This window comes from Bombina bombina, chromosome 8 (assembly GCF_027579735.1).
Source record: "Bombina bombina isolate aBomBom1 chromosome 8, aBomBom1.pri, whole genome shotgun sequence".
Classification (NCBI taxonomy): domain Eukaryota; kingdom Metazoa; phylum Chordata; class Amphibia; order Anura; family Bombinatoridae; genus Bombina; species Bombina bombina.
Window position 1 is genome coordinate 27940104 of NC_069506.1, and position 24966 is coordinate 27965069.

A 24966-nucleotide genomic window follows, 5' to 3' on the forward strand; every position below is an offset into this window, starting at 1 on the left:
ATAACTTGGATGTTGTGCATGCTCTAAAATTTTACCTACAGGCTACTAAAGATTTTCCTCAGTCTTCTGCCCTGTTTGTTTGTTTCTCAGGAAAGCGTAAGGGTCAGAAGGCCACTTCTACTTCTCTTTCCCTCTGGTTAAAAAGTATGATTAGTTTTGCTTATGAGACTGCTGGTCAGCAGCCTCCTGAGAGAATTACAGCTCATTCAACTCTTCTTTTCGGGTTTTCAAAATGAAGCTTCTGTGGAACAGATTTGCAAGGCGGCAAAAAGGTTCTCTCTGCATAGTTTTTCCAAATTCTACAAATTTGATACTTTTTCCTCGGATGAGGCTTCTTTTGGGAGAAAGGTTCTTCAAGCGGTGGTGCCTTGTGTTTAGGTCTGCCTGTCTTGTTCTCCCTCCCTGTTCATTCCGTGTCCTCTAGCTTGGGTATTGTATCCCACTAGTAATTGAAATGACGTTGTGTCATAGGAAAGAAAACAAAATTTATGTTTACTTGATAAATTTATTTCCGTTTATGGAGAGTCCACGACCTCACCCTTAATTAAGACAGTATTTTTTTGTTACACTTAGGCACCTCTACAACTTTGTGTTATCATCTTTTCCATTTCCTTTCGGCCGTATGACTGGGGGTTATGGGGAAGTGACACTTAACAGCTCTGCTGGGGTGTTCTATGCCTCCTCCTGCTGGCCAGGAGTGAATATCCCACTAGTAATTGGAATGACGTTGTGGACTCTCCATGTACGGAAAGAAATTTATCAGGTAAGCATAAATTTAGTTTTTGCTAATTATGCACTCCTATGACCACCATCTATCGGGATAGGCAATATCGGCAGTGCGCATGTGCAATGTTGATTTTCAGACGTCACAGTTGCCGGTGTCAGCGTTACTTTCTCATATTGCTCGGTGCGTGTACAACCTAGATTTTTGCTAATCGGCACCTATTTACATCAAATGAGCTTGCGTACAACTGCTGGGTTTAATGCGCATGCGTATGGGAGCGCGCAATACTGATATTAATATTTAAATTGCTTATTAGTAATTGCTCCGTGATTGGATGCATTCAAAATAAGGAGGCACGCACAAAAGGAGGGCTGTCTTTGAACAAAAGACAGCATAAACAGATTAAAAATGTACTCAATATGGAACTTTGCTTGCATAATAAGGTAGGTTAATTAAAATCCTTCACACACTAACTATATGGGATACACATTGTTTTGTGGACATTTATACTGCCTTTCATGGTCCTTTAAATGAATCCTTGACATCATATTTATAACCAGGGACCTGTTTTCCCAAATCTCCATTTGATGTGTTTGCTATTGTGACCTATTAGTAAGGGATCATTTTGTTTGCTAACCACTAGTCATGGAAGCACAGGGCGTGAGAAGAATGATAAACCTACAGCACCTTCTACGGGTCCTCCTGCTGTGCGACCCGGCTCGTTCCTGAGAGGCAGCAGTGGCAAAGAGCTAATTGACAATCAGGAAGAACTGCGCAGGGAGACGCTGCAGACCGTGAAACATCTGATGGCAAACACAGAAATGGAAAAGAACACTGGGCTTGAGCGCAAAGTCAAAGAACCTGGTGAGACATCAGCAGTAATGAAATATAACAATGCAATTAAAACTTTAGAAATCTGTGAACAGATAATTATATATATAACAGTACTTGAGGGCAAAAAAAGTCCTTTAAAGTTTAATCTTTTAAGATCTCCTGTTCACTTTGTGTTGGTTCCTAATTAGTCATCAAAACTCCCATTGAAGAATTGATGCTTTTCTAATGGCAGTGAGGGTCCACGAAAACATTAATAACCTATGGGAAATACTTCACCTGGCCACCAGGAGGAGGCAAAGACAGCCCAAACAGAACATTAAAATGTCCCTCCCACTACCCCTACCCTCTCAGTAGTTCTTTGCCTCATATTATGGAGGTAGGCAGAGAGTGGTACTCTGTGTAAAAATAAAGTCCTTATAGTACTTACAACTGAATCAAATTGTTGGGAACAAAGTTGTCGGTACCCTCAGGTTATATTTATGCAATAATTGTTAATAAACCTACACTGTACCTTTCTGTATACTTTTCAAATATCAACGGTGAAAGTTGCACATAGGGTTATGGTAGGTTTAGCCCATTATAGTAGAAAAAAATTCTCCACAAAGGGGTTAAACTCGTAGTTGAAGTACTGACTAACCAGTGACACAATCGGTAGCAGTAGTCACACGAGGGTCCACTATAATGGCCTTTTAATTTCTTTAAAGGCATGTGAAACCCAACATTTGTCTTTCATGATTCAGAGATGGCATATATTTTTAAACCACTTTCCAATTTTTTTATTATCAATTTTGCTTCATTCTGTTGGCATTCTCTTGGTATTCTTTGTTGAAAGAGCAGCAGTGCACTAAGGGAGGTAGCTGAACACATCAGTAACCATTTATATGAATCAGCATCTAGTTCCTGAGCCTACCTAGGCATGGCTTTCAACAAAGGTTGTTAAGAGAACTACGCAAATTAGATAATTGAAGTAAATTGAAAAGGTGTTTAAAATTGTATGGTCCAACTGAATCATGAAAAACACATTTTTGGGTTCCATGTCCCTTTTAAATGCCAGAATGGGATGAGACCCATTGCAATTGTAACCCTAACTCTTAAGTGCTGTTATGATTGAGGCAGGCTTGGCATTACCATTGTAATTGTGACCCCTTTTCCACCATAAGTACTTTTTTTGTTTTTTTTATTATGATCTCCTTTTCTCTTGTATTCTGTTGTGACAGACAGTAATTCCGTACTCACAAGTTCTGAGTTTAATTTCTATTTGAGGATATCCAATGTTTGTAACCCCTGCAGTTTCCCAGCATCATCTCCCATCATGCTCCTAGGCACACTATATGGTGAAGTTAAAATGTCCTCCTTCTGAAAGGTGCATTAAACACCCTTTAGTAATTTAAAAGCTTGTCTTGTTTTTGTTTATATGAACAAATAAATAAAATTACTTGAGGTACAACAGGTCACTTGCTATAAAACAGACAAATATATGTGTAGACTAGTTTGTGTACAAATATAAAAGCATGAGATCTTTATTGTTCCCCAAATTGCTCTCATTCTCTTTTCTTTCTGTAACCTTTGCTGGCACCTGTCCTCTAAACAGCCAAGTCTGAGACTCCTGAGCTAGAGAAGTCATCGCTGTCAGAAGAGGAGATGGAAAGGAAGTCAAAGGCGGTCATAGACGAGTTCTTGCATATTAATGATTATAAGGTGAGGGTGTCACCTCTTGTCAATGACGTTCTGCTACACTGATCTTCATAAAAAAGTGTTTAACAAGATGATGTGTATAATTTAATGATATAGATTTGCTTCTCAGGCTTTGTGAAGGATTTCCACACTGACTTAGAATTATGTTCTGAGGTCATGCGTATAGTGTCTTTGGTTTTATCCTTGATCTAAGTGAGGCATAGTGTCATGGTCCTTTTGTTACTTGGAACGCTCATATTAATGTTGTACTTTTTAGTCTATCAGCCTCGATCCCAACCTAGCTCTGACCCCAATTTTCCATATGTATGAAATGCAGGTGACTGATTAGATTTAAAATGTCAGATTATAGGAAATATCTGACACTAAGCTACCCAAACATACTGAACTGAATCCTTCACAGCTAACGTGATCCACCCTAGAGTTCTCCACTATATTGCTGACTCTTTATTATGCTTTTTTGTGTTTTTTCTAGTTGCCTTATATTCAGACATTTGTTAATTCCTTACACACAAGGAAAAATATTTCTTCTTTATGCTGTGCTACATGTTGGTCCTTTTTAGTTATTGTCCATACACTCTTATAGTTTTCCTCCTTGTGATCCAGACATTAACATTCCTATCAGACATACTATGTGACAATGACCAAGATCTCAGTACATCAGTCACGTTTTGTGCATAGTGATAAAGCAGAAGAAACTTTAGGGACGTGCTAACTATATATGTCCTCTCTTTGCACTGCACTGATATTTTGGTCACTGGCATGAATAAAAACAAATAGGTAAATATGCTGTGAAGGGCAGCAACTATGGCCATTGTATGCACTATTGAATGGCGACGGTGAACGTCGGCCCCAGGAGCATACTTTCTGTTTAGTACAAAAAAGCTTCGCTAGATTACAGCATTTCTCTAGTTCCTGAGTAGGAGCACAGGTGTCTGTGGAGCTCTAATTTCAGGGGTACATACACCATTGTTGTTTTCTGAGCTCCGTGCTATACATTGAGGCATAGGTGCCACTGCTGCTGTGGGGGTATGGGAGGTATGTGGCACTGCTGCCTGCTAAGATCACTTGCTGTTGCACACTATCTGTGGGGACATTGCCTGTACTGCCGTCTGAGCACTCTACCTTACACTACACTGCTGCCTGCTAAGATCATTTGCACATTATATGTGGGGACACTGCCTGTACTGCCACCGTCTGAGCGCTCTACCTTACACTACACTGCTGCCTGCTAAGATCAGTTGCACATTATATGTGGGGACACTGCCTGTACTGCCGCCGTCTGAGCGCTCTACCTTACACTACACTGCTGCCTGCTAAGATCAGTTGCACGTTATATGTGGGGACACTGCCTGTACTGCCGCCATCTGAGCGCTCTACCTTACACTACACTGCTGCCTGCTAAGATCATTTGCACATTATATGTGGGGACACTGCCTGTACTGCCGCCGTCTGAGCGCTCTACCTTACACTACACTGCTGCATTTTGAGCTCCAATCAGTGCTTATCTCCAATCTTGCTGCAGTAGGTGTAGGTCTTCTACGGTGGCTGCATTTATGCTCTGCTGAAACATTCCAAATGTGCTTTTAACAGTTACCTGGATTTAATTGCGTTTCTCCTCCTTACATTGATTGTGGGATTTTATGTTAATTGCAGGATGCAACGCATCCTCTGTTCTGGATAAAAGCTTCTTCCCACTATGCAGTCTACTCAAATCGCCAATGAATAAAACAGCTCCAAAGCAACAATACTCAGTAGGTGGCAAAAGTATCAAAAGAGCTTATTTGTTAAAATGTCAGCATTGTTCTTTTCTCTTAAAAAAATGCTGTTTTGAAGACTTTACATATGAAGCTAACCATGTTTCCCAGCTCTTCTGATGGACAAAAGACATTAATGTGATACATAGAGATGGGTAGTGTAAAGTGAACCAGATCTTCATCTGACCTACATGCATAGTCCGGTATCTGTTAACAAAGTGTATATATAGGTCTTCATATGGAGGCAACACTAGCCCTCAAGTATAGCAAATAGACCAGGATTTCTGGACCTTTATTTGTGAGCAACCAAAAAGAATCTTAAGACATTTTACTTTTGCTAAGTTTCTGCCTTTCCAAGTAGGTGAACATAACCTGATAGTAATATTTGTCTGTGCTCTATCACTTAGTAACATCGTTTGGGTTCTGTCACTTTTAAATGTGCAGAAAAGGTTCGCCAGTAGCCGTTATTTTTTCTCTATGAAGAAAATGCCAAAATATCCCATTCAAAGCCAGGTATCTTCTTCTCTTGGTCTGCACAAGCCTTTCTAGATTGGGAGCTCTCACAAACCAGTTCTAAACTCTTTGTGTATCGATTGCTATGTCATTAATGTATGCACCCCCTATATAAAAAGCTAAAATATTAGTTTCTTTCCTAAGATATGGAGAGTCCACAACGTCATTCAATTACTAGTGGGAATATCCTGGCCAGCAGGAGGAGGCAAAGAGCACCACAACAAAGCTGTTAAGTGTCACTCCCTTACCCATAATCCCCAGTCATTCTCTTTGCCTCTGTCAGTGGAGGAGGTGATGTTTGGTGTCTGAAGAAATTACTTCCTTTTTCGGGTACTCTTCCCTGCAAGCAAGGATTTGGGTTTAGCTGAGTCCACGTCAATCTCTTCAGTAGAGTAGTGGTGGCTTTTAAGCAGTTAGGAAGTTGTGAGGTAGTCCTTGCTTTGTTTCCTAACACATTACTGCCCATGGTACAGAAATCCAGAGTTGATTACTCTGTTCTTTCTTTTTCTACAGATCTCTGTAAGGAGTATGTGGCCTTTCACGGCTTGTGAGCTGTCTTCCTGACGGACAGCTAGACTGCAGGTAAGTGCTTTTGTCTTCTAGGTCTTGGAGACTTGCACTTCAGAAGAATGTGATATGCAGTACATGGGAAATTTTGTCCTTTATACAAGATTTTCTTTGGGAGTGGGCAGGCACATTATGTATGTTGAGACTAGGTGTTAATCTTCCCTTTATTGGGACGTTTTTCCTCTTTGGGCTAATTTTGTTGAAATACTTTATTAGTATGTGTGTGGCTTATGTTTTATACAGGGATTTATGTATAAACTTAAAATTTGGCAGTTGCTTGCTTGCTTGCTTAGCTAGAACAGGCTAACAAACTGCTTGAGTTTGAAACCAGCTGCAGCTGCTTGCATTGTATGTTGTAGGCAGAGGGAAAGCATGCCTTTTACTTGCTGCGTAGTTTCCTCTCTCTGTCGGTCATGTGACTTCTCTCCGTCGTCGGATATTCGCGGAGCGGCGTCATTGAATTTCAGTCTCTTCAGTGTCTATCTACTATATGATCGTTTTAGAGACTTCTGGCAGCCAAATTGTGGTATTAAATTTTTTTAGTGACCGTGTATTTAAAAAAAATTCTACAATTTGGGTAATTTTGTATTTAGTAACATGGACAAAGACACTGTTTTTTGATAAATGCTTGTTATGCCTAGAGGCACAAATTGTTTTGCCTATGAAATTCTGTGCTGCATGCTTAGCAAGAACACTTCAATTTAAAGATAAATTGTTGCCATCTGAGCCCAATGTTTCTCAGGATGATGCTGTTCAGGCAATGCCCAAGCTTTCTCCTCAAACGTCCCAAGGCTCTTTGCCGTCACATACAGTGCCCTGCAGTTCCTCTCAGCCTCCTGGAGGAGTTTATTTGCCTGCAGATTTTGCTGCACATGTATCTTCTGCTGTATCTGCGGCATTATCTGCTTTTCCAATGCTGGGAAAAGGCAAGAGGAAAATTAGACATACAGATAGAAAGGTTTCTGCTCCACCTACTGCTACACAGGTTGCCCTCCCTCATAAGTCTGATGAGGAGGATACGCGGGTAGCTTCTGAGGGTGAAATCTCAGATTCGGACAGTATTATACCTTCATCTGATACTGAAGAAGTAAACTTCAGATTTAAGCTTGCACACCTTTGTGTACTGTTAAAGGAGGTTTTGGCTACTTTGGACGACTCTGATACTTCTGTCGTCAACCCTAAGAAGTCTAGTAAACTTAATAAATACTATGATGTTCGTTCCTCTGTAGAAGTTTTTTCTGTCCCAGACAGTGTGACGGAGATTATTTCACAAGAATGGGAGAAGCCAGGGATTCCTTTCTCCCCGTCTCTCATATTTAAAAAGATGTTTCCTGTTGCTGACTCCATTAAAGATTCTTGCGCACGGTGCCTAAAGTAGAAGGGGCTATTTCTACTCTGGCTAAGAGAACTACGATCCCTATAGAGGATAATTGCTCATTTAAGGATTGCATGGAAAAAAAGCTGGAAGCTTATTTGAAGAAGATGTATGTTCATCGAGGTCTTCAATGGCAACCTGCAGTTTTTATTGCCACAGTAGCAAGTGCGGCATCTTATTGGTGCAACGCCTTGTCTGAATCAATTTTAGTAGAGACTCCGTTGGAGGAGATACAAGATAGGATTAAGGCTCTCAAACTAGCCAATTCCTTTATTTCTGATGCTAATGTGTAAGTTATTAGACTGGGAGCCAAGATGTCTGGTTTCACTGTCCTAGCTCGCAGGGCATTTAGGCTAAAATCTTGGTCAGCTGATGGTGGCGCTTCCTTACAAGGGGAAGACCTTGTTCGGACCTGGTCTGGCAGAAACATTTTTCTGATATTACGGGTGGAAAAGGGTCTTTTCTACCGCAAGACAAGAAGAACAGACTCAAAGAACGTCAAAGTAATTTTTAGTTAGTTTCATAACTTCAAAGGTCAAAAGTCTTCCTCTTCCAAGCAGGAGCAGTCCAAGTCTTCTTGGAAGCCCAATCAGTCTTGGAATAAGGGGAAGCAATCAAGGATAACCCTCAGCTGAATCTAAGTCAGCATGAAGGGTCGGCCCCCGGTCCGGGTTCGGATCAAGTGGGGGGAAGATTTTCCCTTTATTGTCAAGCATGGAGACGAGATGTCCCAGATCCTTGGGCTGTGGACATAGTATCTCAGGGTTACAAAATAGAATTCAAAACTTTCCCTCCCAGAGGCAGATTCCACCTCTCAAGATTATCTGCAGACCAGGTAAAAAAAGGAGGCATTCTTGAACTGCGTTCAGGACCTTTCCTCCCTGGGAGTGATAGTTCCAGTAAGGGAACAGGGTCTAGGATTCTATTCAAATCTGTTTTTGGGTCCCAAAAAAGAGGGAACTTTTCGACCCATTTTCGACCTAAAGTGCCTCAACAAGTTTCTCAGGGTACCATCCTTCAAAATGCAAACCATTCGTTCCATTCTTCCTTTGGTCCAAGAGGGTCAGTTCATGAAGACCATAGACCTGAAGGACGTGTATCTTCATGTTCCCATCCACAGGGATAATCACAAATTCCTGACATTCGCCTTTCTAGACAAACACTTTCAGTTTGTGGCTCTTCCGTTTGGCCTTGCCACAGCTCCCAGAATTTTCTCAAAGGTTCTGGGGGCTCTTTTGGCAGTGATCAGGTCTCGGGGAATTGCAGTGGCGCCATACCTGGACGACATATTGGTTCAGGCGCCATCTTTTCAACAAGCAAACTCTCATACAAAGGTCTTGTTGTCTTTTCTGCGTTCCCACGGTTGGAAAGTGAATCTGGAAAAGAGTTCCCTTGTTCCAGCTACAAGGGTGGTTTTATTAGGGACCATAATAGATTCCCTATCTATGAACATTTTTTTGACGGAGGTCAGAAAATCCCAAATTCTCTCCTCTTGCTTCTCTCTTCAGTCTACTGTTCGGCCATCAGTGGCTCAATGTATGGAGGTAATTGGTCTGATGGTCGCTTCCATGGACATCATTCCCTTTGCTTGATTCCATTTAAGAGCTCTGCAATTGTGCATGTTCAGACAATGGAACGGAGACCATTCAGATCTATCTCAGAGGATAGATCTAAACCAGTCGACAAAAGACTCTCTCCCGTGGTGGCTTTCTCAGGACCATCTGTCTCAGGGCACATGCTTCCGGAGACTTTCCTGGGTGATTGTGACCACGGATGCAAGCCTGCTAGGCTGAGGAGCAGTCTGGAACTCGTTAAAGACGCAGTGACTATGGAATCGGGAGGAGTCTGCTCTATCCATAAACATCTTGGAGTTGAGAGCAATTTTTAGTGCTCTGATGGCTTGGCCTCATTTGTCCTAAGCCCGGTTTATCAGGTTTCAGAAACTGAGTTTCTTAGCCATGAAGGAGGTGGCACCAATTATTCAGTAGGAGGAAGCTCACAATTGTTGTCTATCTGCCATCCACATTCCTGGAGTGGACAACTGGAAAGCGGATTTCCTGAGCAGACAGAATTTCATCCCGGGGAGTGGGCTCTTCATCCTGAGGTGTTCTCCAGGTTAACCCTCAAATGGAGGGTGCCGGAGTTGGATCTGATGGCGTCTTGGCAGAACGCCAAGCTTCCAAGTCAAGAGATCCTCAGGCCACTCTGATAGATGCTCTGGCGGTTCCTTGGGCTTTCAGTCTAGCATACCTGTTTCCTCTGTTTGTGCTCCTTTCACGAGTTATTGCTCGTATCAAACAAGAGAGAGCATTGGTAATTCAAATAGCTCCTGCATGGTCTCGCAGGATCTGGTATGCAGACCTAGGGAAGATGTGTTCTCGGCCGCCTTGGAGGTTACCTCCGAGGAAGGACCTTCTATCTCAAATCTCATTTCTCTGAAGCTGACTGCTTGGAGATTGAACCCTTAGTTCTGTCTAAGCGTGGATTTTCTGAGTCGGTCATTGAGACCATGATCCAGGCTCGCAAGCCTGTTACTCGAAAAATTTATCATAAGGTATGGCATAAATACCTTTTATTAGTGTGAATCTAAGGGCTACTCTTGGAGTAAGGTCAGGATTCCTAGAATGATGTCTTTTCTCCAGGAAGGTCTGGAGAAAGGGTTGTCAGCGAGTTCTCTGAAAAGTCAGATTTCTGCATTATCTATTTTGTTACACAAGCGTCTGGCGGATGGGCCAGATGTTCAATCTTTTTGTCAGGCCCTGGTCAGAATTAGGCCTGTGTTTAAACCTGTTGCTCCTCCTTGGAGCCTTAATCTTGTTCTTAAAGTTTTGCAGCAGGCTCCGTTTGAGCCAATGCATTCCATAGATATTAAGTTGCTGTCTTGAAAGGTTTTGTTTCTTATTGCTATCTCTTCTGCTCGGAGAGTTTCAGAACTCTCGGCTTTGTAGTGTGATTTGTCTTACCTTATCTTTCATGCGGATAAGGCGGTTCTTCATACTAAATTGTGGTTTCTTCCTAAAGTGGTTTCGGATAGAAATATTAATCAGAAAATTGTTGTTCCTTCTCTCTGTCCCAATCCTTCTTTTCATAAAGAATGTTGGATGTTGTGCATGCTCTAAAATTTTACCTACATTCGACTAAGGATTTTTGCCAGTCTTCTGCCCTGTTTGTTTGTTTTTCAGAAAATCGTAGTGAGATGGCTACTTCTACTTCTCTTTCCCTCTGGTTAAGAAGTATGATTTGTTTTGCTTATGAGACTGCTGGACAGCCGCCTCCTGAGAGAATTACAGCTCATTCCCCTTGGGCTGTCTCCTCTTCTTGGAGTTTCAAAGATGAAGCTTCTGTGGAACACCTTTGCAAGGCTACAACTTGGTCCTCTCTGCATAATTTTTACAAATTTGATACTTTTGCCTTGACTGAGGCCTCTTTTGGGAGAAAGGTTCTTCAAGCGGTGGTGCCTTCTGTTTAGGTCTGCCTGTCTTGTTCTCCCTCCCTGTTCATTCTGTGTCCTTTAGCTTGGGTATTGGTTCACACTAGTAATTGAATGTCATTGTGGACTCTATATCTTAGGAAAGAAAACAACATTTATGCTTACCTGATAAATATCTTTCTTTCCAATTATGGAGAGTCCACGACCCCACCCTTTATTAAAACAGTTATTTTTTACTAAACCTCAGGCACCTCTACACCTTTGTCTTATTCTTTTTCCATTGCCCTTTGGTCGAATGACTGGGGATTATGGGTAGGGGAGTGACACTTAACAGCTTTGCTGTGGTGCTCTTTGCCTCCTCCTGCTTGCTGGCCAGGAGTGATATTCCCACTAGTAATTGAATGACGTTGTGGACTCTCCATATCCAGAAAGAAAGAAATGTATCAGGTAAGCATACATTTTAGTTTTTCCTTAAATAAAATGTGGAAGAATAATGTCACACGTATCCCTCTTACAAGTGTCACTTTTTGTGTTTACCCATGACTGCAGGAAGCCATGCAATGTGTAGAAGAGCTTGGGTCCCATGGTCTGCTTTCCGTTTTCGTCCGCGTAGGTGTGGAGTCCACCTTGGAGAGAAGTCAGATAACCAGGGATCATATGGGACAGCTTCTGTACCAGCTTGTACAATCGGGCAAACTGAGTAAGCTGGACTTCTTCAAAGGGTGGGTATCAACTGGATCCTTGCAGAAGCCCATCTGTGCGATACGTTTCACCTTGCATGTTAATGTATAGAATATATGGCCAAGCATGTGTATATATTTGCCTCTCAGATTTCATCTTTCTAACTAAAATCCCTTTCACAAGATTCTGTGCTTTGTTACCATTTTATCATGTGACTGTGTCTTTGCTTCCCAACAGGTTCTCTGAGACGCTAGACCTGGCAGATGATATGGCAATTGATATTCCACACATCTGGTTGTACCTGGCCGAACTTGTGACCCCTATGTTAAAAGAAGGAGGAATCTCTTTGAGAGAACTAATAACGTGAGGACTGGGAAATATATGGCTACTGCATGGAATACGATACCTGATAACAATTTGCTTTTCTATAAAGAAATCTTCCTATACCCCCTGAGAAATCGTTCCTCTCCAGAAATGTGGTCATAATGCACTCAGCTGATTGGTGTGCGGACTCATTTGCCTGCTTGATTTGTAAACTTATTATTGTATTAGGTCATTCTGGCATGAAACATTGCAGAAAGCAATAGTAGATATAATGTAAATAGGGACATTATATGACAACTTGACACTGCGGGTAACATAATTGGGACCGTATACGGTAAAAAATGTTTCCCTTAATGTATTTCCAATGACTTGTTATACCAGCTGCCCGAGTATAAAATGTATGAGGAATGACATTTTTAGATTTATTTGTGTATATGAAATAGCCGGTTTTGTGCTTTTAAACCACAACCTATTGAAATGAATTGAGCTTGCAGGTAAAACCTCATTATTTTATCATTTTGTGTACACTCACATGCTTCCTTATCTTATATCGCTCTGTAATCCAAAGCCCAATACTTAGAGAGAACAATGGAAAATTAACATGTTATTGCTTCTCTTCTACACCCCACTGGGAGTGTAATTTCTTCTGCTGACTGTGTTTATATTGATTGGCCATAGCCTATACTTAAAGGGACATTAAACCCCAAAAAAATATTTCATGATTCAGATAGAGAATACAATTTTTAAAAAGTTTCCAATCTCTATTGTCAAAAATGTTTTATTCTCATGTTATTCTTTGTTAAAGAGATACCTAGGTAGGTAGCGTGCACATGTCTGAAGCACTACTTGACAGGAATTAGTGCTGCCATCTAGTGCCCCTGCTAATGCATAACATTGTTACAAAACTGCTGCTATATAGTGCTGCAGACACGTGCACACTCTTGAGCATACGTGTCTGCTTTTCAAATAAGGATCAAAAGAAAACGAAGAAAATATGATAATAGAATTAAATTATAAAGTTTTTTAAAATGTTATGTTCTATCTAAATCATGGAAGAAAAAAATTGGGTTTTACGTCCCTTTAAGTATAGAAACTTTCAGTATAGGTGGGGATACCACAGGGTAAATCAGCTATTTCAAATGCCAAAATAAGGGTAAAGTAGTTACTGTAAACAATTTAAACACATATTTTTGGGTAAACTGTCCCTTTACCTTGTGGATTAGTAATGAGGCCACAGTAACATCACTGTTAAACAGTGCTTCTAAAGAAAAGGTATTGCTGCTCACCAACCAGTGTGGGAGACGGTGAGAAAATGATCTTTTTTAATATTAGCTGTACACAAATCTGCATTTATTGATAATTTCATTAATTTAAATAGCTTTTTATTAACTTAAAGGAACAGTAAACCTAAAAAATAATGTTATATAATTCTGCACATAGTGCAGAATTATATAACATTATATTAGTGCTATCGTTATAAAACCTTATTTCCCCTTTGAATTTCTTTAAAATAGGTCAGTTTTTCAGACTCGCTATCTGCGCTCTTCTGAGACGGTCTGTTTTTATTACACAGCGCATCGGGCCAGCTGTATAGTCACAGCCCAGCCCGACCGCGCTATAACACTAAGTGCAGCTCGCTCCTGCTCTGTCTGACAGCAGGAGCGAGCTGCACTTAGTGTTATGGCGCGGCTGGGCTGTGACTATACAGCTGGCCCGATGTGCTGTGTAATAAAAACAGACCCGCTCAGTAGAGCGCAGATAGCGAGTCTGAAAAACTGACCTATTTTAAAAAAATTCAAAGGGGAAATAAGGTTTTATAACGATAGCACTAATATAATGTTATATAATTCTGCACTATGTGCAGAATTATATAACATTATTTTTTAGGTTTACTGTCCCTTTAACCTTTTCCATTCAAAAATATTTTAATCATGCTATTGATTTTGCATGATCAATGTTTCTTTCATGATTTGGATAAAGCACACAATTTTAAACAATTTTCTAATTTACTTCTATTATTTGTTTTCTTGTTCTTTTTGTATCTTTTGTTGAAAAGCAGGGGCATAAGCTCAGGAGTATGCACGTGTCTAGAGCACTATATGGCGGCAGTTTGTTATCCATTTGCAAGAGCACTAGATGGTAGCACTATTTATTGCCATGTAGTGCCGCAGATGCCTACCTGGGTATCTCTTCAACACAGAATATCATGGGACCAAAGAAGATTTGATAATAGAAGTAAATTGGAATCTTTTTCAAAATTGTATGCTCAGTCTAAAGGGTTTTCGTATTTGTTTAAGTAATCCAGTTACGGAACACTTACTGAGCACAAAAACTGTGCTGCACAAGACTTATAGAACTACTAATACATGTAGAACCAGATAGAAACATAGATATTGACGGCAGATAAGAGCCATAGGCCCAGCAAGTCTTCCCAACCTTACCTAACAGTATAAACTTATCTAGTTCGTAGGATAGCCTTATGCTTGTCCCATTCATTTTTAAAGTCCCCCACAGTGTTTGTTGCTACCACCTCTTGAGGAAGTTTATTCCATAAATCAATCACTCTTTCTGTAAAGAAGCTTCCTCAAATTACTCCTGAATCTACTACCCTTTAGCTTGAGCTCATGACCCCTTGTTCTTGAATTTTCCATTTTATAGATAATTATGGGAATCTCCCTTAATCTGCACCATCTTCTAAAACATTATTAATGGCTATTGGATGATATAACCACATTAGGGGTGGCAGCTTCTACTTAGGTTACGACAGCCAGGGAATACAGAGCAGAAAAACTGCTGCCAGTGAGATGTAGTTTCCTAACTCTACACTAAAAAAGCTTTACATATTTTTATCATTACCGTTATATTGCAGTTTTTAATCATGCCTGACACCACAAAGAGGACTTTAATATTCTAATTCCGTGACTCCTAGGCAATCTCATATGAATAATTGATTGAAATACCCAGATGTGTCGTTTATTTTTATTTCTCCAACATTGGTGTGTCCGGTCCACGGCGTCATCCTTACTTGTGGGAATATCTCTTCCCCAACAGGAAATGGCAAAGAGTCCCAGCAAAGCTGGCCATATAGTCCCTCCTAGGCTCCGCCCACCCCAGTCATTCTCTTTGCCGTTGCACAGGCAACATCTCCACGGAGATGGTTAAGAGTATGTGGTGTTTAGTTGTAGTTTTTTATTCTACTATCAAGAGTTTGTTATTTTAAAATAGTGCTGGTATGTACTATTTACTCTGAAACAGAAAGAGATGAAGAATTCTGTTTGTGAGAGGAAGATGATTTTAGCAGACAGTAACTAAAATCCTTTGCTGTTTCCACATAGGACTGTTGAGATGAAGTAACTTCAGTTGGGGGAAACAGTTAGCAGACTTTTCTGCTTAAGGTATGACTAGCCATATTTCTAACAAGACTGTGTAATGCTGGAAGGCTGTCATTTCCCCTCATGGGGACCGGTAAGCCATTTTCTTAGTCTCAAGCAGAATAAAGGGCTTAATATGGGCTATAAAACTGGTAGACACTTTTATGGGCAAAATCGATTGCTTTATTTGGGCATTTTATACATGTTTATGCTGGTATTTCACACTTATGAACTTGGGGAACGTTTTTTAACGTCAGGCACTATGTTAGACACCTTTTCCAGTCAGGAAGGGCCTTCCCAGTTGTAGGCTGAGCCTCATTTTCGCGCCATTACTGCGCAGTTGTTTTTGAGAGCAAGACATGCAGATGCATGTGTGAGGACCTGAAAATAGTTGGAAAAGTTCCTAGAAGGCGTCATTTGGTATCGTATTCCCCTCTGGGCTTGGTAGAGTCGCAGCAAAGGCTGTAGCTGGGACTGTAGAGGGGTTAAAACTGTAACCGGCTCTGGTTTCGTTATTTTAAGGGTTAAAGCTCTGAAAATTGGTGTGCAATACTTTTAATGCTTTAAGACACTGTGGTGAAATTTTGGTAAATTTTGAACAATTCCTTCATATTTTTTCACATATTCAGTAATAAAGTGTGCTCTGTTTAAAATTTAAAGAGACAGTAACGGTTTTGTTTTAAAAAGGTTTTGGTGTTTTACTGACAAGTTTAAGCCTGTTTAACATGTCTGTGCCTTCAGATAAGCTAGGTTCTATATGTATGAAAGTCAATGTGTCTCCCCCTTCTAAATTATGTGATAATTGTGCCAAAGCGTCCAAACAAAGTAAGGACAGTACTGTCACAGATAATGAAGTTGCCCAAGATGATTCATCAGATGAAGGGAGTAGACATGGTTCTACATCATCTCCTTCTGTGTCTACACCAGTTTTGCCCACGCAGGAGGCCCCTAGTACTTCTAGCGCGCCAATGCTTATTACCATGCAACAATTGACAGTTGTAATGGATAATTCCATAGCAAATATTTTATCCAAAATGCCTGCATATCAGAGAAAGCGCGATTGCTCTGTTTTAAACACTGAAGAGCAGGAGGGCGCTGATGATAATTGTTCTGTCATACCCTCACACCAATCTGAAGGGGCCATGAGGGAGGTTTTGTCAGATGGGAAAATTTCAGATTCAGGAAAAATTTCCCAACAGGCTGAACCTGATGATGTGACATTTAAATTTAAATTAGAACATCTCCGCGCACTGCTTAAGGAGGTGTTATCTACTCTGGATGATTGTGACAACCTGGTCATTGCAGAAAAATTATGCAAGATGGACAAGTTTCTAGAGGTTCCGGTGCACCCCAACGCTTTTCCTATACCCAAGCGGGTGGCGGATATAGTGAATAAGGAATGGGAGAAGCCCGGCATACCTTTTGTTCCCCCTCCTATATTTAAGAAATTATTTCCTATGGTCGACCCCAGAAAGGACTTATGGCAGACAGTCCCGAAGGTCGAGGGGGCAGTTTCTACTCTAAACAAGCGCACTACTATTCCTATAGAGGATAATTGTGCTTTCAAAGATCCTATGGATAAAAAATTGGAGGGTTTGCTTAAAAAGATTTTTGTACAGCAAGGTTACCTTCTTCAACCCATTTTGTGCATTGTTCCTGTCACTACAGCAGCGTGGTTCTGGTTCGAGGAACTAGAAAAGTCGCTCAGTAGAGAGACTCCATATGAGGAGGTTATGGACAGAGTTCACGCACTTAAGTTGGCTAACTCTTTTATTTTAGATGCCGCTTTGCAAATAGCTAGATTAGCGGCGAAAAATTCAGGGTTTGCAATTGTGGCGCGCAGAGCGCTTTGGCTAAAGTCTTGGTCAGCGGATGTATCATCCAAGACAAAATTGCTTAATATCCCCTTCAAGGGTAAAACTCTCTTTGGGCCAGAATTGAAAGAGATTATCTCAGAAAAGGCTCACTCAGACATCGTTCTGGCCTTTCTCAGATCTCACGGATGGAAGGTAAACATAGAAAAAAGTTCCCTGTCTCCGTCGACAAGAGTTCCCTTCTTGGGAACAATAATAGATTCCTTAGAAATGAGGATTTTCTTGACAGAAGTCAGAAAGTCAAAACTTCTAAACGATTGTCAAGTTCTTCATTCTATTCCTCGTCCTTCCGTAGCTCAGTGCATGGAAGTAGTAGGATTGATGGTTGCAGCAATGGACATAGTTCTTTTTGCGCGAATTCATCTAAGACCATTACAACTGTGCATGCTGAAACAGTGGAATGGGGACTATACAGACTTGTCTCCAGTGATTCAAGTAGATCAGAAGACCAGAGACTCACTCCGTTGGTGGCTAACCAGGGAATGAGCTTCCGCAGTCCAGAGTGGGTCATCGTCACGACCGACGCCAGCCTATTTGGCTGGGGCGCGGTCTGGGAATCCCTGAAAGCTCAGGGACTGTGGTCTCGGGAAGAGTCTCTTCTCCCGATAAACATTCTGGAACTAAGAGCGATATTCAATGCTCTCAGGGCTTGGCCTCAGCTAGCAAAGGCCAGATTCATAAGATTCCAATCAGACAACATGACGACTGTTGCGTATCTCAATCATCAGGGGGGAACAAGGAGTTCCCTGGCGATGAAAGAAGTGACCAAAATCATACAATGGGCGGAGAATCACTCCTGCCACCTATCTGCGATCCACATTCCAGGTGTGGAAAACTGGGAAGCGGATTTTTTGAGTCGTCAGACATTCCATCCGGGGGAGTGGGAACTCCACCCGGAGATCTTTGCCCAATTGACGCAACTATGGGGCATTCCAGATATGGATCTGATGGCGTCCCGTCAGAACTTCAAGGTTCCTTGCTACGGGTCCAGATCCAGGGATCCCAAGGCGACTCTAGTGGATGCACTAGTAGCGCCTTGGACCTTCAACCTAGCTTATGTGTTTCCACCGTTTCCTCTCATTCCCAGGCTGGTAGCCAGGATCAAACAGGAGAGGGCCTCAGTGATCTTGATAGCTCCTGCGTGGCCACGCAGGACTTGGTATGCAGACCTGGTGAATATGTCATCGGTTCCACCATGGAAGCTACCTTTGAGACAGGACCTTCTTGTTCAGGGTCCATTCGAACATCCAAATCTGGTCTCCCTCCAGCTGACGGCTTGGAGATTGAACGTTTAATTCTATCAAAGCGTGGGTTTTCAGATTCCGTGATAGATACTCTGGTTCAAGCCAGAAAACCGGTAACTAGAAAGATTTACCATAAAATATGGAAAAGATATATCTGCTGGTGTGAATCCAAGGGATTCCCATGGAATAAGATAAAGATTCCTAGGATTCTTTCCTTTCTACAAGAAGGTTTGGATAAAGGATTATCTGCAAGTTCTCTAAAGGGACAGATTTCTGCTTTATCTGTCCTACTGCACAAACGACTGGCAGTTGTGCCAGATGTTCAAGCATTTGTTCAGGCTTTGGTTCGGATCAAGCTTGTTTACAGACCTTTGACTCCTCCCTGGAGTTTAAATCTAGTTCTTTCAGTTCTTCAAGGGGTTCCGTTTGAACCTTTACATTCCGTAGATATTAAGTTGTTATCTTGGAAAGTTTTGTTTTTGGTTGCTATTTCTTCTGCTAGAAGAGTTTCTGAGTTATCTGCTCTACAATGTACTCCACCCTATCTGGTGTTCCATTCAGATAAGGTCGTTTTGCGTACTAAGCCTGGTTTTCTACCAAAGGTTGTTTCCAACAAAAATATTAATCAGGAGATAGTTGTACCTTCTTTGTGTCCGAATCCAGTTTCAAGAAGGAACGTTTGCTACACAATTTAGATGTAGTCCGTGCTCTAAAATTCTACTTAGAAGCTACGAAAGACTTCAGACAAACTTCTTCTCTGTTTGTCGTCTATTCTGGTAAAAGGAGAGGTCAAAAAGCAACTTCTACCTCTCTTTCTTTTTGGCTTAAAAGCATCATCCGATTGGCTTATGAGACTGCCGGACGGCAGCCTCCTGAAAGAATCACAGCTCACTCCACTAGGGCTGTAGCTTCCACATGGGCCTTCAAGAACGAGGCTTCTGTTGATCAGATATGTAAGGCAGCGACTTGGTCTTCACTGCACACTTTTGCCAAATTTTACAAATTTGATACTTTTGCTTCTTCGGAGGCTATTTTTGGGAGAAAGGTTTTGCAAGCCGTGGTGCCTTCCGTTTAGGTGACCTGATTTGCTCCCTCCCTTCATCCGTGTCCTAAAGTTTTGGTATTGGTTCCCACAAGTAAGGATGACGCCGTGGACCGGACACACCAATGTTGGAGAAAACAGAATTTATGCTTACCTGATAAATTACTTTCTCCAACGGTGTTTCCGGTCCACGGCCCGCCCTGTTTTTTTAATCAGGTCTGATGAATTATTTTCTCTAACTACAGTCACCACGACACCCTATGGTTTCTCCTATTTTTTCCTCTTGTCCGTCGGTCGAATGACTGGGGTGGGCGGAGCCTAGGAGGGACTATATGGCCAGCTTTGCTGGGACTCTTTGCCATTTCCTGTTGGGGAAGAGATATTCCCACAAGTAAGGATGACGCCGTGAACCGGACACACCGTTGGAGAAAGTAATTTATCAGGTAAGCATTAATTCTGTTTTTATGTCGCAACCCGTTAAAAAAAGACTCATACTTTTCATTTTCTATATTTGTGTTATTTTGTAGAGAGTTCAACAAAGCTTTGCTCCCCGTGGGGCGTGGAGGAGACTTGCTGTGTGAAATATTGCACCTTCTATGCAAACAAATGGTACGTGTCAGTTTTTGTTACATTGATTGATTCATGAAACGTTATCTTATATGCTAGTAAATGGGTGACTTCAAAGCGGAAGATACTATGTTGTATTTCTTTGAACATAGTATTGTAGTCTGTAAAGATCTTGCATCCACCTATACAGAGGAGAGCACAGAACTACAGCAATCAGATTGGCATGATGAAGGGTTCTACGTATAAATACTTGTAATAGGTTACTCAGTGTTTGATAAAGAAAAGAGGAACAAAATAAAAAAATAGAAAACCATAATAAAATTAAACAGTTCTTCACAAAAACCACATATCTAAATCTTTAAATATGTAAGCAGTAGACATGTAAAACCTATATATAATACGTTTTAAAAGCAGAGCGATGTGGTCAGGAGATATCCCCTTATCTGTTTCTTGCTTCCCTCTCTTTGTTTGCTTTACTTAACTCTCTCCTCTCTTCGCTAATTCTTTATTACGTTGTTTCTTTTCCTGGAAATATGTTGTTTGATTGGGCCATAATGCGTTATATTGTGCACAGAAATATTTCAAATTTAGCTTTAAGCAGGAGATTCTTCACTGCATTGACTTTTGTTTCACAATGAATGATGTTATCAGGCTTCTCATGTAAAAGTGGCCTCACAATTTATGACTTGGTAACCGGCCGATCTAATGTTTTGTAACTTGAGTTACCTTGCTTACCATGTAATTTTAGGGAACCAGGATTTATGTTCTTTTGATTTGTCTTTCTTTTACATTATTTTTGTTATTACGCTCCTACTACAAAATAATAAATATTACTTTATCATAAATATGTAAGCAGTATATTCATGCCAATAGGAATACAGTACCTCGGGCTGGAAGTTGAATAGAATACAAATAATTATTAGTAAGGGAGCTTGGGAAACGGTGGCACCCTCGGACCTGGAACAAAAAAAGTGCAGTGGCATTGGTCTCTGACTCGCCGGATCACTCTCCCGTTGTAATTTACCTTCTAAAGGTTTATTTATGTTTTAGACTGTGTTGTATATCTTTTATACAAAAAAGTGTCATCCTGTAGGGCCTGTAAATGGTCATGGGCATTTTCTCCCTGTGCAATAATACAAAAGTCTGTCAACAAGACTGGACATCTTCAAGCACCAAGTAAACTTAAAGGGACATGAAACCCAAACAATTTTCTTTCATGATTTAGAAAGGGCATGCAATTTTAAACAACTTTCCAATTTGCTTCATTCTCTTGATATCCTTTGTTGAAACATATATCTAAATAGGCTCAGTAGCTGCTGATTGGTGGCTACACTTAGATGCCTCGTGATTGGCTCACCCATGTGCATTGCTATTTCTTCAATAAAGATTTCTAATGAATGAAGCAAATTAGATCATATAAATTGGAATGTTGTTTCCATGTGTTACAGAGCCATAAGAAAGTAGCAGCTTTGTGGAGAGAAACTGGCTTAAAATGGAAAGACTTGTTACCTGAAGGGGAGGATGTACAGAGCTTTGTGAGTGAGAAGGTGAGTGGCTAAAACTGTAACACTGTATCTCTCTGCATTACTTACCAGCATTGTCACCTGACATATTGTTGTGCACAGCAGAATTTGGATTTCACGTTGTCGGACTCCTCCAGCCCCTCTGACAGTGTCTCTAAAAAGGAAATGTCAGCAGAAGAGCTGAACAAGCGTCTCGAGGAGCTCATTATAGAAGAAAAGGCAAACGATGAACAAATATTTGACTGGGTAGAGGTATGAAGCAAAAGGAATCTGCACATTATCTTCTTAGTGCCAATAGGGGTTTAGCAAATATTCTTTTCTTTTTGTAAAAGCAATTGTGTTAAATAATGCATAACCCCACGATAACAGGTAGGGAGGCTTATGAACATCCCAGGAGTAAATGGCATTGGCTAAGAAAAGGGCAAGATGGATACTTTATAAATTGTTGAGAGAGATTATGTGCTGGACAAATATTAGGTGCGACTGTGTATCCACAGAATGAAAGTGAATAAGGAACGCTTAAAGGAATATTAAACCCAAACATCTTCTGTTGTGATTCAGACAGAGCATACAATTTTTAAAAAAAAATTCAAATTTACTTTTTATCAAATTTGCGTTGTTCCCATGATATTCTGTGATGAAGAGATACCTAGGTAGCATCTGGAGCACTACATGGCAGGGAATAGTGCTGCCATATAGTGCTCTTGCAAATGGATAACATTCTTGCAAAACTGCTGCCATATAGTGCTCCAAAAAATGGTCCGGCTCCTAAGCTTATGTATCTGCTTTTCAACAGAGGATATGAAGAGTACAAAAATAATAATTGGTTAAAATCACATGCTCTGTCTGAATCATGAAATAAATATTTCCAGTGGAATGAAGTTGCTTAGTGACATATGAGCGTGTGAATGGGAGCGGCCCTACTACTGCGGTATATATCCTCTAGCTTCAGTTTGTCTCTTTCTATCCTATTCCTAACAGCACCTCCCAGTACTCCCCCACAGACTAATAATAGTTCCATTAACTGCTTATATTTATACAACTATCTTAATTACCCTATGGGTGGCATTTTTAGTATTTGCCACTCAGACAATATTTCTTCATTTCCCCCTTTGTTTTATCTCTTATTAAGACCTTTTTCTTCATGTTTTATCACATTTTTTATTTATCTTTTAAATGTATAATTCTGAAAATTTTGTTTGTGTTTTTTCCCTGTTTTACTTGTTACAAAAATGTTGATATCAAATTTACAACTTTAAAAAAAGTAAATAAGGAATTCTCAACTTTTTAGCACAGCTTATAAAGTATTATAGATGTTACAGCAGATGAGAATTTTAAAGCTTAAACTTATCTTCCCATATTTGATTAATCCTTCGGGTAGACATGCATATTCCCTTACTATATATGTAAGGACATTTCCATGCCCTCTTGAGTATTTTTGTACAACTCATTTGGTAAAATATATTTCTTTCATAAGGTGGTGAGAGTCCACAAGCCATCACTCCTGGGAATTCAACTCCTGGCCACTAGAAGGATCTAATTGGCCAGAAGTAATGGCTCATGGACTCCCACCACCATGAAATAAATGAATTTATCAGGTAAACATAAATTTTGTTTTTATATGATGCAAATACATTTCCCCCTATAAATAGTGAGTTCCTTTGTTTACTTGTGGAGACAAAGACACACAAATGCATTGTGTTATGTATTTATTGCCTGTGTGTGCAAGAATGCATGGTTGTCGGTCCATGATAGACCTGTGAACCTAGTTTGTGTACCTACATGTTCTATTTAGGTCATCAGCCTAGGTAGCAGTGATAACTCAACTGGTAAATCCCTTTTCCTTCTTAATACAGGGAGAGTCCACAGCTGCATTTATTACTTGTGGGAATACTGAACCGGACACCCCAGCCAAAGGCTTAAATACCTCCCCCACTTCCCTCATCCCCCAGTCATTCTTTGCCTTTCGTCACAGGAGATTGGCAGAGAAGTGTCAGAAGATTTCGGAGTAGTTCCTTATGGAGGGTACTACCCTTCGAGATGGGACTGGAGTTTTAAGTAGTCTTGTCAGCCTCTCAGTGAGAGCATTGATAAAAGTTAGAGTCTGGAGATGCAGGGAGAGTCTTTCTGCGACACCATCCAGACTCATTAACCGCAATCCGCATTGACGAGTATCGCTGCCTGCTTTTCTTCACTCAAGTCCATGTCAGAAGCGCTGCTACATCTGTCAAACTTGAAGGACCGTGTTTCTGTTCCACAGCATAGATTCCGGTAAGATTGTTTCATTGTTTGTACACATGTTAACGATAGAAGACAGGGTCACAGTGGGACTCCTTTTATCTTTATGGAATCAAGGGTTAATATCCCCTGAGGGGATTATTGAACAGTGGGGTTGTGTAATCATGCTTGTTAACTGATTTTGATTGCTTTGTGTGTAAGACGTTTGGATTCCTAGGCTGATATGGAACATACAGGTTAGAGACCTGTGCAGTTTTATTAAGCTGGTCTGCTTTTTCCTTAGCAGGTGCAGTCCTGCATGACATACCGGGTGACCGAGAATGGTCACGTTGTTTTTCCCATTTCCTTTTCCTGACCGTCTGCAGCAAGGAGCAATTTTCTTGATTTGTTTGGGTCATAAGAGGTGGTGAGTGCCCCAACCATTGGTGGTATAAGGTGCCAGTTTTTTTTCTCTATAATTAGACAAATTATGGGGGATTCTGATATTTTAGAGGGGGGTCCCTCTAATACTGAATTTGATACCTGTGTATATTGTGAGGAGGTTCGGGTAGTCCAGCCCTCTCAATTATGTTCTGTATGCTGCAACAGGGTTTTCTCATCAACCAATGTTGAGATGTTAGAGATCACTAAGCCGTCCGCCTCTGAGGATTCCTCGTCCCGTGAGGTGTGTTCCATAGAATCCTCTGTTCCTACACATGCAGTTTGCCGGGTACCGCTGCTCCTTCGCCTGAAGGGGCTTTCTCCAACATAGGTGTGTCCGGTCCACGGCGTCATCCTTACTTGTGGGATATTCTCTTCCCCAACAGGAAATGGCAAAGAGCCCAGCAAAGCTGGTCACATGATCCCTCCTAGGCTCCGCCTACCCCTGTCATTCTCTTTGCCGTTGTACAGGCAACATCTCCACGGAGATGGCTTAGAGTTTTTTAGTGTTTAACTGTAGTTTTTATTATTCAATCAAGAGTTTGTTATTTTGAAATAGTGCTGGTATGTACTATTTACTCAGAAACAGAAAAGAGATGAAGATTTCTGTTTGTATGAGGAAAATGATTTTAGCAACCGTCACTAAAATCCATGGCTGTTCCACACAGGACTGTTGAGAGCAATTAACTTCAGTTGGGGGAACAGTGAGCAGTCTCTTGCTGCTTGAGGTATGACACATTCTAACAAGACGATGTAATGCTGGAAGCTGTCATTTTCCCTATGGGATCCG

At 40.9% G+C, this 24966-nt stretch overlaps 1 protein-coding gene across 1 annotated transcript in view; it reads left to right on the forward strand.

The window, feature by feature from the left end:
• Nucleotides 1–24966, forward strand: part of EIF4G3 (eukaryotic translation initiation factor 4 gamma 3) — a 477611-nt gene that overhangs the window by 413980 nt on the left and 38665 nt on the right. Inside the window, 7 exon segments of the mRNA XM_053690236.1 lie at nt 1368–1588; nt 3150–3256; nt 11442–11614; nt 11811–11936; nt 19956–20037; nt 21444–21542; nt 21621–21770. Of these exon segments, the coding sequence (XP_053546211.1) occupies nt 1368–1588; nt 3150–3256; nt 11442–11614; nt 11811–11936; nt 19956–20037; nt 21444–21542; nt 21621–21770 (958 nt within the window).